The 14,065-nt window shown below is 47.8% G+C and overlaps 1 protein-coding gene, 2 non-coding genes and 2 pseudogenes across 3 annotated transcripts; all 5 read right to left on the bottom strand.

Annotated features, from left to right (window-relative positions):
• Nucleotides 1–31: 31 nt before the first annotated feature.
• LOC146179946 (uncharacterized) lies at nt 32–847 on the bottom strand (annotated as a pseudogene).
• Nucleotides 848–3,719: 2,872 nt separating this feature from the next.
• LOC146179947 (uncharacterized) lies at nt 3,720–4,907 on the bottom strand. The gene has a single exon (XM_084580296.1). The coding sequence runs from the start codon at nt 4,905–4,907 to the stop codon at nt 3,720–3,722; it is 1,188 nt and encodes a 395-aa protein (XP_084436422.1).
• Nucleotides 4,908–10,563: 5,656 nt separating this feature from the next.
• TRNAD-GUC (transfer RNA aspartic acid (anticodon GUC)) lies at nt 10,564–10,635 on the bottom strand. Its single transcript has one exon. It is a non-coding gene; the product is annotated as a tRNA-Asp (tRNA).
• A 67-nt stretch (nt 10,636–10,702) lies between these two features.
• TRNAD-GUC (transfer RNA aspartic acid (anticodon GUC)) lies at nt 10,703–10,774 on the bottom strand. Its single transcript has one exon. It is a non-coding gene; the product is annotated as a tRNA-Asp (tRNA).
• A 901-nt stretch (nt 10,775–11,675) lies between these two features.
• Nucleotides 11,676–12,610, bottom strand: LOC146179950 (uncharacterized; annotated as a pseudogene).
• Between the last annotated feature and the right edge of the window lie 1,455 nt (nt 12,611–14,065).

Below are 14,065 nucleotides of genomic sequence, written 5' to 3' on the forward strand. Positions count from 1 at the left end.
GTGACAGGGGGGGATACTGGCCACTTTTTTTTTATTTACCTGGTTATTGAGACAAATGAAATACATTGTAATAAAAAAACGCTTCAGCCTGCTTTGGCTGAAGTGATACATTAAAATTTCCTGAACTGGATCAGTTCATCCAAAACATTCAACCATGAAGGTGGCTCAACCTGCGCCCGATAACCTTCACGTACATAGCACACACTTTCAATAAAGTTTTCTCTGACCGACAGCACATTGACATCTGCATTCCTGACTGCCATTCATGTCTTCCATAAACTATGGAGGCCGAGCAGCATTATCATGTCGTAAGGTATACCTGTGTGATCATTGTCTGTTGGTAGATAGCGTATTCCTATAGGTGTTATGGGCAAATCCTTCTTTTTGGAACGTTGGAGAATATCCCAATAAAATACCGGGTCCCAGCATTCAATGAAACGTGCTCGATGTTTTCAGGCTTTTTACATAATAAACAGTTTGTGGTCCAGGGTACAAATATTCCTTTGTCAGCTAGCCAGGTCTTAACGGGAAGTGTACTAGTGTGCAGTTTGAAAAAGAACGACTTCGTACTTGCTTTGATCGGCATCTTTTTAACTCTTTGTAAAACATCTTGCCCTCGGCCTCCATTGTTTATCATTCGGTACAAGGGAACTGGCATCATGACATCTATTAAGTCACTATACAATTTTTTCTTGTTCACCAGACAGATATTCTATCGAGAATCGAACCTTCAGTATATAGACAGAGTCAACAATCTCCTTTAAATATCCCTTCAACCCGCATATTGGCCACCCTGCAGTAGGCACAATAAAATCTGGAAGGGATTTGCTAGGCGCACTTGCATCATTGAACGTAAGAAGGGCTCACTTTGATCCCTGAAAAAACATAAAACGGGAGACGAGTTGCCGAACAAACAAATGTGAGAGACCGACACCACCATCTCGAACTGATCGAAATAAATTGGTTCGTTTTGTCCTTTCCCAGTTGGACGCCCAAATGAATACTGCAAACACTCTGTGCATTTTTTGCACATATATGTGTGACATAGAAAGAAACTGCAAAACATACCACAATTTGCAGATTAGAAAAATATTGCAAACGGATGCCCTCGCAAACATGGATAATTCTCTACCTTGAAATGCCCCTGCTTTCTCCTTCACTTCGTGCATCACATCATTCCAGTAATCGGCGCTCCTGTTATAATATTGCAGTGGCACTCCCAATTACTTCGATGGAATGGTTGTCCACTGGAGGTTCGCAAAAGACCTCGGCGCAATTTCCTAATTTCCGTGCCAAAGCCGACACTTTTGTCCCAGTTAATCTCAGCGCCTGTCTGTTCACAAAATTTTTTGGCAACGAAAATTGCTTCTTGAACACTTTTTCGGTCGCTACAAAACACAGCAATATTATCCGCATAGGCAAGAACTTTCACCTGGGACGACTCAATACGGACACCGTTAATTAGTTCGGAGTTGATCAGTTTAAGACAAAATGGCTCCAGGTACAGAGCGAAAAGTAAAGGAGAGAGTGGGCAACCTTGTCTTACTGAAGACCGCACGGGAACAGTTTCGCTTAAGCTTTTGTTAACAATGATTCGAAAGGCGCAATTGTCATAAACCATTTTTAGACCATCAAGAATAACACATCCTACATTTGCATGTTCGAGCACGCTGTACAGAACTTCATGCGATACCCGATCGAATGCCTTTGCCAGGTCGAGTTGGATCATTGCTACTCGACCGGCAAAGTCATCACAACATTCCAAAATACTACGCGCAACATGAACATTTGTGCATATACTGCGCACTTTTATTCCGCAGGTTTGATGCGGTCCAACGAGTTGCATGATCACACTTTGCAGGCGCTTGGCCAGAACCTTCATGAATATCTTGCAGTCGGTATTGGTCAGCGTAATCGGGCGATAAGACCCTACCGACTGCAGTTTCCTTTGGTCATCCGTTTTGGGGATTAGCACTACGTGACCCGTACGAAAAGACAGCGGCATTTGTTTTTCTTTGTAGGCTTCCGTGATCACCGCATGTAAAGCTGGGCTAATTTCATCTCGAAAAGTCCCGAGGCCGTCGGGCCCTGGCGTCTTCCCAAGGACGAGATCGTCAATTGCGCTTTCAACTTCACCAATGCTGATAGGTTGTTCTAGGCGAGCAACAGTGTGCCCATCTAATCTGGGCACTAGCGATAAAAATTCATCACGCAGTTCGCACCTCGTTCTTTTATTCCCTATCAGTTCTGTATAATATTCCACAAAGGCCTGCTCAATTTCCTTCTTGTCGCTGGTAATCTCATTGTGGAACCGAATCTGCCGGATTTCTTTCTGCGTTGCGTACCGCCTTTCATCGCACAACGCACGTTTGTTCGGTGCTTCACCTGCCCACATCTTTTCGGCCCGCGCTCTTATCACTGCCGCTCTGTACTTGTCTGTCTCCAGAGTTTCTAGCTGGTTCTTTATTTCTCGGATTTTGTTTGTGTACATGCCAGGCGCTGCTGTTTCCATACACATTATGAAATCCAAATTGCACTTCAATTCTTTCTCCATTTTTCGACATCTTTGATGAAGTATTGTTCCTCGTTCTATCGCGATCACCTTGACGTCGTTCTTAAGTGCCTCCCACTTTGCTGCGTAGCTCCATGAGCTAGCCGAGGGTATTTTAGCTATCTCTTCTTTAATTCGCTCAATGAATTCTTCATCCTCTAAAAGTTTTACGTTAAGCTTCCAGAGGTCCCAACTAAACCCTGACTTTTTTGGGCTTGTTACCAAACGTAACCATCACAAGACTGTGATCGCTGAACGAGAGGTGCTTTAGATCGTATTTTTCACATGCTGTGACAAGTTGCAAGCTGGCCTAAACTCTGTCTAGTCTCGCATTACTGCCGCGTTGGAAATGCGTAAAACCGGGATGTGAGCCTTGGGACAGTACACTGCCAAGATCTTCCATATTATAGTCTTGAATTAGTGAGTTCAGCAACCGAGCGCTCTGATCGCGAATCGGAGACTTGGGTACTCGATCTTCTGTTAAGCAGACACAGTTGAAGTCACCCATAAGAATAACACTTTTCGCGCAATTTAGGAACACTTCAACCTTCTCAAAAAAAGCAACACGCTCAGTCTGATTGTTAGGTGCGTACACACATATAACACGCCAAGCACTACCAGTCAGTACAAAGTCGACAACCAGTAACCGGCCTTCTTCGGATGCTACGACATTTTCCTCCACAATGCCCAGACTGTTTCTCACAAATAAGGCGCAACCACCCGACCTTCCAACAGCATGACATATACACACATTGTATCGCGACCGAAAATTGGCAACCATTCGATCTGTATGTTCCTCACTCTCAATTTTGGTTTCTTGCAAAGCGATAATGTCCAAATCATTTTCTAGGAAAATTCGGCTGACTTGACGCTGACGCTTGATTGCTGCCAGCCCCCTGACATTCAACGTCGCTATGCGCAATGGCATATGAATTATTATTCCCTTATCTCTGGAGGAACACACAAATCGTGCAGTGCTCACCTCAGGGCACCATGTCGCGGCAGCGGTTTCCGTGCTCAGCGGATTAACACTTGTGTCCACGCTGTGCCAGTGCCAGCCTTTACTCGAGGCTCGATGCGCTTCTTCCGGGTCGTCCTCCATGCGTAGTCAAGTGTCGCGCACGTTGCTCCGGCATCCGAAAAGGACAAAGTTACCACAGAAGCAGCGCTATTTCGGCGTTGCTTCTGCTGTTCTTCTATCAGGCGGAATAGTTGGTCTTGGTTTAAGTGGCGCTCGCCGCGTTGGTGTCGCTTTGGTGGGCGGCTCCTCCACTGCTGCACCGTCACTTAGCTGGTCGCCTTGTACCGCTTGAAGATGAGAGCGTTTTGTGGCCGAAACAGCGGTGTCTTCCATGGTTGCATCTTTGAAATTTTGTAGGGTGTTTGCTTCGTTCTTCGAGGTATCCTCCATTTCGACAGTAGGCGTCTTCTCTTGATTTTTCTTCTGCTCCTGTTCGAGTTGAGGCAGTTCATGCTGCGAGGCCGTCGTCGCCACAATGTGCTCACCGCTTGAAGGTTGCAGGTCTTTTGCAGCAGCAGATGGTAAAACCCCTGCTTCCTTTGACGCTTCCTCAGCTTCCAGCTCATCCATGACATGTTCCGCCAGCTCGCTGTTCCTTGCCGGGCCCGTCATGTTCGCGTACGTGGGAACACACTGGCTCTCATCATGCCCAAATCGCCGACAACGCGAGCACCTAGGCACTCGACAGTCGCGACGAATGTGGCCTTTACCTTGACATCGCAGGCAAAGGGGGGGCCTCCCTGCGACTACTAAAAGAGCTGGCTCACCTGCGATACGGATTTGGTGGGGAATGTCTTCCGCTGTGACACCTGTGTTCAGTTTTAGGCTCAACATTCTAGTTGTGGACCCCTTTTCGGTGACGCCTTGAACACGCCACTTCTCTTTTGACGTTTCCGTAACTTCACCATATGGTCGGAAGGCCACCCGCACATCTTCGTCAGTCACATCGTGAAGAACCCAGTGCACCTTGACTCGTACTTCCTGCTTGTTGGGGTCGATAACGATGCACCGACGTTCCTTGACGGAAATGCTTTCGGCCGCGAGCACTTTCTGCATGGCTTCTGAACTCCTAAACGTAACCGCCCACACGTGAATAATTTGGAATGCTCCCAGGGCTACAACCTCAGGGAGCAAATCCAAACGGGCAAGGGCATCCCTGTAGTCATCGACCCTATACGGCCGCGCCCGAACGTCACCGTGCAAAAATACTGTGTTCATAACGACACGACCTGTAGGTAGGTGGGGCAGCATCACTTCATATTCCTCGTTATCATGAACATCAGTCCTGTTTCCGCGGCTCGGCTGAGCCGCTAACGCCGCTCCAACGGAGCACATGATAGCACGTCCGTCACGCTCGGTGGCCGGAAGTGGACGGGATACTGACCACTATGCTAACGAGGAGGCGCAGGGAAGAGGCTAAGTGCTGTTCTGATATGGCGCATAATGCAAAAAAGAAACAAAAATTGTGCTCCCCGTCGGGGAATCGAACCCCGGTCTCCCGCGTGACAGGCGGGGATACCGGCCACTATAATAACGAGGAAGCGCAGGGAAGCCGGCAAGCGCTGTTCTCAAATGGCGCAGAATGCAACAAAGAAACAAAAACTAAGCTCCCCGTCGGGGAATCGAACCCGGTCTCCCGCCTGACAGGCGGGGATACTGGCCACTATACTAACAAGGAGGCGCAGGGATGAGGCTAAGTGCTGTTCTGATATGGCGCATAATGCAAGAAAGAAACAAAAACTAGCTCCCCGTCGGGGAATCGAACGCCGGTCTCCCGCGTGACAGGCGGGGATACTGGCCACTATACTAACGAGGAGGCGCAGGGTAGAGGCTAAGTGCTGTTCTGATATGGCGCATAATGCAAGAAAGAAACAAAAACTAAGCTCCTCGTCGGGGAATCGAACCCCGGTCTCCCGCGTGACAGGCGGGGATACTGGCCACTATCATGTGCTCCAGCGGGGCGGCGATAGCGGCCCTTTCCAGCCGCGGAAACAGGCTTGAGGACATGGATGATAGCGAATATCAGATTATTCTGCCAACTTTGCCCACCGGACGCGTTGTTTTTAACACGCTTTTTTTGCACGGCGATGTGCGAGTCAGGCCATACAGGGTCGAGGATTTCCGCGACGCCCTTGCCAACGCTGGTACGCTCCCCGACGTTGTGGCGTTGGGGGCGTATCAGATCAACCATGTTTGGGCGGTCACGTTAAGCAGCGCAGAAGCAACGAAGAAATTGGCGGCTTTCAAGGAGCTCGAAGTTAAGGGACGCCGTTGCCTTATTATCGATCCCGAGGACCAGCAGGTGAAACTGCGACTTCACTGGATGTTGTACGGTGTGGCAGACGACGACATCCGGACGGCTTTTGCGGCTTTTGGGAAGGTGACCGAGGTGACCCGGGAGAGGTGGAGAGTTCAAGGCGTCAGGGAGAAGGGGTCCACCACGAGGACTGTGCTCCTGAAATTGAAACCCGGCATTAAGGTCGATGACTTACCTCACCAGCTGCGAGTGGCGGGAGAGCTACCCCTTGTCGTGGTGCCTGGACGAGCGATGCAGTGCCTGCGCTGCCGCGGTACCGGTCACGTTCGACGAGAATGTAAGGTGCCGCGTTGTTCAAAGTGTAGACGCTACGGTCATGACGAGGCTGCCTGTGTGCTTTCGTACGCTTCGGTAGCGGGACATGGAACTACGGAACGGTCAGCGGAGCTCACCATGGACGTGGTCGAGGCGGAGGAGGCGGCGAAGGGTGCCGGAGAGGTGCGAACGCAGACACGGGAGACGGATTCGTCGGTGGACGCGGCAGAAAGCGGCAATGCTGCGAGGGATGTGGGGAGAGCGGACTCTGCACCTGAGCTCCCTAGCAATGAGGAAGGCACGTCACTTGAGCCGGGAAACGGTATGGAACAGGATAATGGGGAGGAGCAGTCGGACACCAGCGGTGTTCGTAAGCCAAGCGTCCCAGCCCCAGCCAAGCGATCCCACACACAGTCCGAACCCGAAGGTAACCAAGCGTCAGCCCCCAGCGTCGACGAGCCACCAGCAAAAACGGGGCAATCCCGGCGGTCCACGCTACGTCCGCGGCCAAACATTTCATCAGAGAGACGGGCAGCGGATAAAGTGCCCCCGCTGCCGGGTCAGCCACTCGCACCGGACGGGGATGGATCCAATGACGGCGTCTAGCAGCGCGTTAGACGGGAAAGGTAAGCACCATGCTTTCGATCTCTTCACCCTTGATGAAAATGGCACCCGAAACCACCTTAAGAGTAGCCACGTTAAATGTCAGGGGATTGGTAGGCAAAAAGAAGCAGAGCCAGGTGCACCGGCTCTTAATTGACCACGATATTGACGTGCTTGCCGTGCAAGAAACTAAGGTTGACGGGGAAGAAGAGACCGGGAGCATGGTGCGACGTTTCACGGCTAGATTTTACGCCATTGTTAGCCACGCAGTTGGGACATCGGCCGGGTGTGTATTGTTCGTCAAAAAGCTGCCTGGTCTGGTTGTAAAGGGCTACTCCTCATGCTCTTCTGGACGGTGTGTAGTGGCTGATTGTGTATACAGCGGTGTTGAGTGGCGCATTATTTGTGTGTACGCTCCTAACTGTATGGAGGAAAGAACAGTGTTTTTCGAGAATGTTATGCAGCAGTTAAGTACGGAAAGGCAGGTAGTATTGCTGGGCGATCTTAACTGTGTACTGAATGCTCGAGACAAAACCAGCACACGCGGATTCAGAGACAAGAGTACTGAAGTGCTATGCCAGTTAATAAGCGAATTGAATATGGAGGATGTGGCTGATTGCTTGTAAGGGCCGCGTGCCGTTCCGTACACGCACTTCCAAGGTTCTAGCCACGCGCGTCTGGACAGAATTTACGCGTCGCTGGATTTGATTCATTCATACAATGAATACCGAGTGGTGCCTATGACATTCACGGATCACTGTTTGGTGCAGTGCTTATTCGGCACCAAAAAACGAAGCAATGTATTTAGCTGGGAGTTATGGAAATTGAACAATAAATTGCTTAAGGATGATGCCTTTAGACGCGTGGTATTGAATGAATTGATTAAAGTGAGGCCAGGGACTTTGCTCGAAATCTGGAAACAGTGGGAGTTGTGCAAGGAACAGATTAAAATTAAAGCCATTGACAGATCCAGTTCCCTGCTGTACGAGAAGAAAATTACAGAAACCCAGCTTAAGGCTTTGCTTGCAAAACTACACGAACAGGAATGTAAGGCACCCGGCAGATGGATAGAGGATATTCGAAAAATAAAAGAACAAATTAACTTGATAGAAGAAGAAAGATACTAAGGAGCGTTAGTGCGTGCAAGAGCCGAAAAATTGGCCATGGATGAGACGCCGACAAAAAGATCGTTGGGAATAGAAAAAGCAAGTGCAAAGCGAAATCACGTGGCAGAGGTAGATTGGGCAGGACGCACAGAAACCGATAGCGAAGGAATCGCGAAAGCTTTCCGGGAGTATTATGAAGATCTATTTTCGTCCCGAGAGGTTTATTTGGACCGTTTTAAAGAATCCTTTCTTGACGCGATGCCAAAAATTGACGAGGAACAAAAAGAAAAACTGGAGCGGCCAATAAGCGAAAAAGAAGTGCAGCAGGCAATAGAAAATTTAAACCCAGGGAAATCACCCGGGCCTGATGGCCTGAGTGCGGCTTTTTATAAAGCGTTCAAGGAACAGCTATCTCCTTTGTTGTGTGCCTTATTTAATTAAGCGTATGAACTGAAGGCACTGCCCGCGTCTTTCGGATCGTCGCACTCAGTACTTATTCCGAAAACTGACCAACCAGATAAGCTTAGGCAGTTGTCGTCTTACAGGCCCATTGCTCTGACAAACGTTGATTACAAGATTTATATGAAGGTGCTTGCTGGCAGACTACAAACGGTTATATGCGAACTTGTGGGCCCTCACCAAACGTGCGGTATCAAAGGGCGATCTATCTTTCAGAACATTCACAAAGCGCGAAGTGTGCTCGAATGCTGCGATGCAACTCATGCATGTGTTGCGTTACTGCAGTTGGACTTGGAGAAAGCTTTTGATTGTGTGGCACATACTATTCTGTTCAGTATATTAGACTATGTTAATGTCGGCTCTGTTATTCGAGAGGGAGTGGCTTTGGCGTACCGTAACTGCACTAGGAGATTAATTGTCAATAAGTCACTGGGGGCCCCCATCAACGTACGATGTTCGGTGCGCCAAGGCTGCCCCCTCAGCCCTCTTTTGTTCGGCATTTATATTGAAACGTTGTGTTTAAGCATCCTACAAAACAATGACATTGATGGTTTTCGACTGCATGAGTCAGAAGTCAAATTGCTGGCTTACGCAGACGACATTGCGGTTTTTTGTGTGAATAAGGAGAGTATAAAGAGGACAGTGGATGTGGTAAAACATTTTAGCGAAGTCACAGGGAGTAAAGTTAACTGGGGTAAGTGCCTGGGATTTTGGCACGGAGAATGGCAGCTGACCCCCGACACTTTCGCTAATGTGTCGTGGGTTACAACGCCTGCAAAGTACTTGGGTGTGCCCTTGAAATTTTACAAGGAAAGCGAGCCATATTGGCTAGAGCAAGTCAAAGAAACCAGTGAAAAAGCGGAGAAATGGAAAAGCGCTCAATTATCAATATTTGCAAGAGCCGCAGTTTGCAACCTGTTTTTAATTAGTAAGTTATGGTATGTTATGCAAGTGTTGCATTGCTCCCGTGTAAATGTGCAAAAATTGCATCGAGTTTTTGCGGTGTTTGTTTGGGCCTCGAGTTGGGAGAGGTGCAGTGGGACAAATTTGTTCCGGCAGGTGAAGCATGGGAGGCTTGGTCTGGGTCATTTGTTTGTGCGACAGAATTTCAACCGGTTTATGTTTTTTAGGGATGCCAGCGATCCATGCCTGCGCACAGTGTGTCGACAAAGACTTGGTCGAGCGTTGCCTGATTTCGTAGTTTATACTCAATGTATGCCTGGTTCTCTGTTTGGATTCTTTAGGGAAATTGTTTTGAGCGTGAAATTCTTAAGCGCACGTTTTTCGAAAGAGTATTTAAGTAATGTTAACAGGAGAACATTATACAAGGATGTTTGTGAAGTGGTGTTCCCGGTGCCCTTGTACCGAGCTTTATACTATGGAGGCACAGGAAGTAATGTATTAAAACGAGTAAAGAAAATGCAAGTTGCTCCGGGAGCTAAAACGTTTTTCTTTATGCTACATACCGGTACTTTGTGTGTAAAATCATTTATGGAGGAGAAGGGTATGTTCCTACCGTGGGGGGCCCAATGTCTCATCTGCAAACAGCCAGAGACAATAGATCACGTGTTTTTGCATTGCTGGGAGGGGGTATATTTGTGGGATGTTCTGCAAAGGACAATAAAAAAACAGTTGCCACTTGATTCCCATGGCATTAGGTATTTGCCATTGGATAACCACGATGATATGCCGTTAGACCAGGTTATGTTAATGTGCCTCCACAGTATATGGCGCGCACGAATGGCTGGTTATCACTGCGATCCAGATGCACGGCCAGCCCGCATATATTTCCGTGAAAGTGTGAAGCGATGGCTCGACGTGCTTAAATTGCAACCATGTGCTCCTGAGTGGCTGTCAAAGCTGGAACCTTTGACGGTGCTAAAGGAATTTTAACATGACAATGCCTGCCCCTCAGTGGGTGTTAGGCAACGCTAGCTACCTTTGTGTACATATATTATTCCTTTTTTCCTGTTGTTCTGAGTTCCAGTGCGGTGTATTTGTGTCAAGGCCAGGCAATAAAGAAAAAAAAACTATACTAACGAGGAGCCGCAGGGAAGAGGCTAAGTGCTGTTCTGATATGGCGCATAATGCAAGAAAGAAACAGAAACTAAGCTCCCCGTCGGGGAATCGAACGCCGGTCTCCCGCGTGACAGGCGGGGATACTGGCCACTATACTAACGAGGAGGCGCAGGGAAGAGGCTAAGTGCTGTTATGATATGGCGCATAATGCAAGAAAGAAACAAAAACTAAGCTCCCCGTCGGGGAATCGAACCCCGGTCTCCCGCGTGACAGGCGGGGATACTGGCCACTATACTAACGAGGAGGCGCAGGGAAGAGGCTAAGTGCTGTTCTGATATGGCGCATAATGCAAGAAAGAAACAAAAACTAAGCTCCCCGTCGGGGAATCGAACCCCGGTCTCCCGCGTGACAGGCGGGGATACTGGCCACTATACTAACGAGGAGGCGCAGGGACGAGGCTAAGTGCTGTTCTGATATGGCGCATAATGCAAGAAAGAAACAAAATCTAAGCTCCCCGTCAGGGAATCGAACCCCGGTCTCCCGCGTGACAGGCGGGGATACCGGCCACTATACTAACGAGGAGGCGCAGGGAAGAGGCTAAGTGCTGTTCTGATATGGCGCATAATGCAAGAAAGAAACAAAAACTAAGCTCCCCGTCGGGCAATCGAACGCCGGTCTCCCGCGTGACTGGCGGGGATACTGGCCACTATACTAACCAGGAGGCGCAGGGAAGAGGCTAAGTGCTGTTCTGATATGGCGCATAATGCAAGAAAGAAACAAAAACTAAGCTCCCCGTCGGGGAATCGAACCCAGGTCTCCCGATTGACAGGCGGGGATACTGGCCACTATACTTTTTTTTTTTTTTCTTTATTGCCTGTTTTGAGTTCACATCAATTCAAAAAAAGATCCACAATAATGGTAAAACTCGCAACAACGGCTGTCACGAAAGGTTTAAAATTTTTTGAGGACAGCCAGTTCATCGAGCACACTGATCCAGTCAGGTGGATCAGAAAGCACCCGATACTTTCTCTAAGGAGTAGCACACTCTCGATAAAGTTCTCGCGTACAGAACGCGTATTGACATCTGCACAGGGAAGAGGCTAAGTGCTGTTCTGATATGGCGCATAATGCAAGAAAGAAACAAAAACTAAGCTCCCCGTCGGGGAATCGAACCCCGGTCCTCCGCGTGACAGGCGGGGATACTGGCCACTATACTAACGAGGATTTTTTTTTTCTTTATTACCACATTGGAATATAACACAAAACAAAAACATCTGTACATCATCTACATCACTTGAGAAGTAAAAGGCGCGAGCGGAAATCTGCCTCGCTCACGCCACAGGATTAAAAGCGTTTAAGCTGTACAAGGTCGTCCATTACTGACAACCACTCGGGGGGTTCATTTTGGGCCCTAAGCACATCTCTTATATAAGACATGCTTTCGATAAAGTACTCCCTGACGGGGAGTACAGTCACGTCTGCATGCCTGAAAGCCATTCGATTTCTCCAAATACTGTGTAGGCTGAGAAGCATGAACATGTCATATGGTATGTCGTCCCCACTCTCTAGTGGTAGAAATCGTATTCCGTATGGCGATATCGGGAGCAACTTTTTAACCGTTCGTTGTAAGATGCCCCAATGAAATACCGAGTCTGTACAGTGAAGGAACATGTGATCTATCGTCTCCGGTGTTCTACAAATTAGGCAATTTACGGACCATGGAACAAAAATACCCTTCTCTTGAAGCCAGGGCTTCACTGGTAGAGTGCCACTGTGCAACTGAAAAAAGAATGTTTTAACCGAGGCCCGCACAGGTATCCTCTTTACTCTTTTCAGCACATTTTTACCTTGACCAACACTGTACCTGGCCCGGTAGACAGGAACAGGCAACACAGTATCAATGAGTGCTTTGTAAAGTTCTTTCCTCGATACTTCAGTAAGGTACTGCACTGAAAAGCGAACTTTCAAAAATTTAAAAGCTCGAACAACCTCCCAGAGAAAACCTCTGACCCCATGTGTCTAACAGGGCTGGATGATACAACGAAGTCTGGCAGTGCCTCACCCAGCCACAGTTGCATTACTGTCCGCAAGAAAGCGTCTTTTTGGTCCCGAAGGAACATAAATCTCGACACAAGTTGCCTAACGAACAAATGAGTCAAACCCAGGCCGCCGCTTTTCACAGATCGAAAAAGATTTGTGCGGCTTGTCCTCTCCCAACTCGACCCCCAAATAAACACGGCCAACACTCGGTGCAATCGCTGGACACTGGTTCGTGACATACACAATACCTGAAGCACATACCAAACTTTGGCCACTAGAAACAGGTTGCATACTGTGGCTCTAGTAAAAATAGAAAAATCTCGGCCACCCCATTTGCGCGTATTTTCACGCGCACGTTCAATTTCTGCTTCCCAGTACTTTGCTGGTTCTTTATAATCGTTTAGCGGAACTCCCAAATATTTAACAGGTGAGATTGCCCACTGAAAGCCTTCGTGCATGATAGGCGCAGATTCCCAGCTACCATGCCAAAAGCCGAAGCACTTTTCCCAGTTTATCACGCTTCCTGAGACTTTGCAAAACCTAGTCGCCTCTTTCACTGCTTCTGTTACGCTATCTTTATCTGCGCAGAAGATTGCAATGTCGTCCGCGTAAGAAAGGATTTTAACTTCAGTGGACAATATCGCAAAGCCATGCACATTCTCATTTGACAGAATTTTTAGACAGAATGGTTCGAGATACAGGGCAAACAACAACGGCGACAAAGGGCATCCTTGTCTAACTGAAGAACGAACAGTAATGCTTTCACTGAGTTGCTTATTAATAATGATGTTTGCCGTACAACCAGCATATGCCATTTTAACACCATCAAAAAGAACACGGCCAACATTCACATGTTCAAGGATAGAAAACAAATTATGGTGACTAACGCGGTCAAAGGCTTTTTCCATGTCTAATTGCAACATTGCTACAGGTTTCTCAAATGAATCACAGCATTCTAGAATACTACGTGCTACATGAATGTTTGTATGTATCGTTCGACCTTTTATTCCGCACGTTTGGTGCGGGCCAACAATAGACTTTATTACATTCTGCAATCTTCGTCCTAAAACCTTCATGAAAATTTTATAGTCTACATTTGTGAGACTTATGGGCCTATAAGCTTTTACTGATTGTCGCCTGGTGGGATCGTCACTCTTCGGTATGAGAACAGTGTGGGTTTTTCGGAAAGACGGAGGCATCATGTGGGTTTCATACATTTCTTGAATTATTCGGTGCAACACATACGCCATATCACTCTTGAAGGCTTTGTAGAAAGCTGCGCCAAGCCCGTCTGGTCCCGGTGCCTTTCCAGAGCTCAACTCGTCAATAGCACGCTCGATTTCAATAACGCTAATGGGTGCCTCTAGGTTAAGCTTAACTTCATCCCCTAGTATTGGCAACAGCGACCAAAATTCTGACTCAAAGCCTTCTTGCAAGTCTGCCTCGTGACCCAGCAGTTCTTCATAATATTCAACAAACGCGTGCTGAATAGTCTTGAAATCGCGATTTATTTTTCCCTCGTAGACTATCTCTTTAATCTCATTCTTGACGGCGTATCGTTTTTCGTCACATAGGGACCGCTTTGTTGGCGACTCACCTAGCCACAACCGCTCTGCGCGTGCGCGTATGATAGCACCTTTGTATTTTTCTTTATCTATCAATTCTAGTCTATTTTCGTTTCTTTTATTTCTGAT

The sequence above is a fragment of the Amblyomma maculatum genome, chromosome 9, assembly GCF_055883805.1.
Source record: "Amblyomma maculatum isolate TAMU_Amacu chromosome 9, ASM5588380v1, whole genome shotgun sequence".
Taxonomy (NCBI): domain Eukaryota; kingdom Metazoa; phylum Arthropoda; class Arachnida; order Ixodida; family Ixodidae; genus Amblyomma; species Amblyomma maculatum.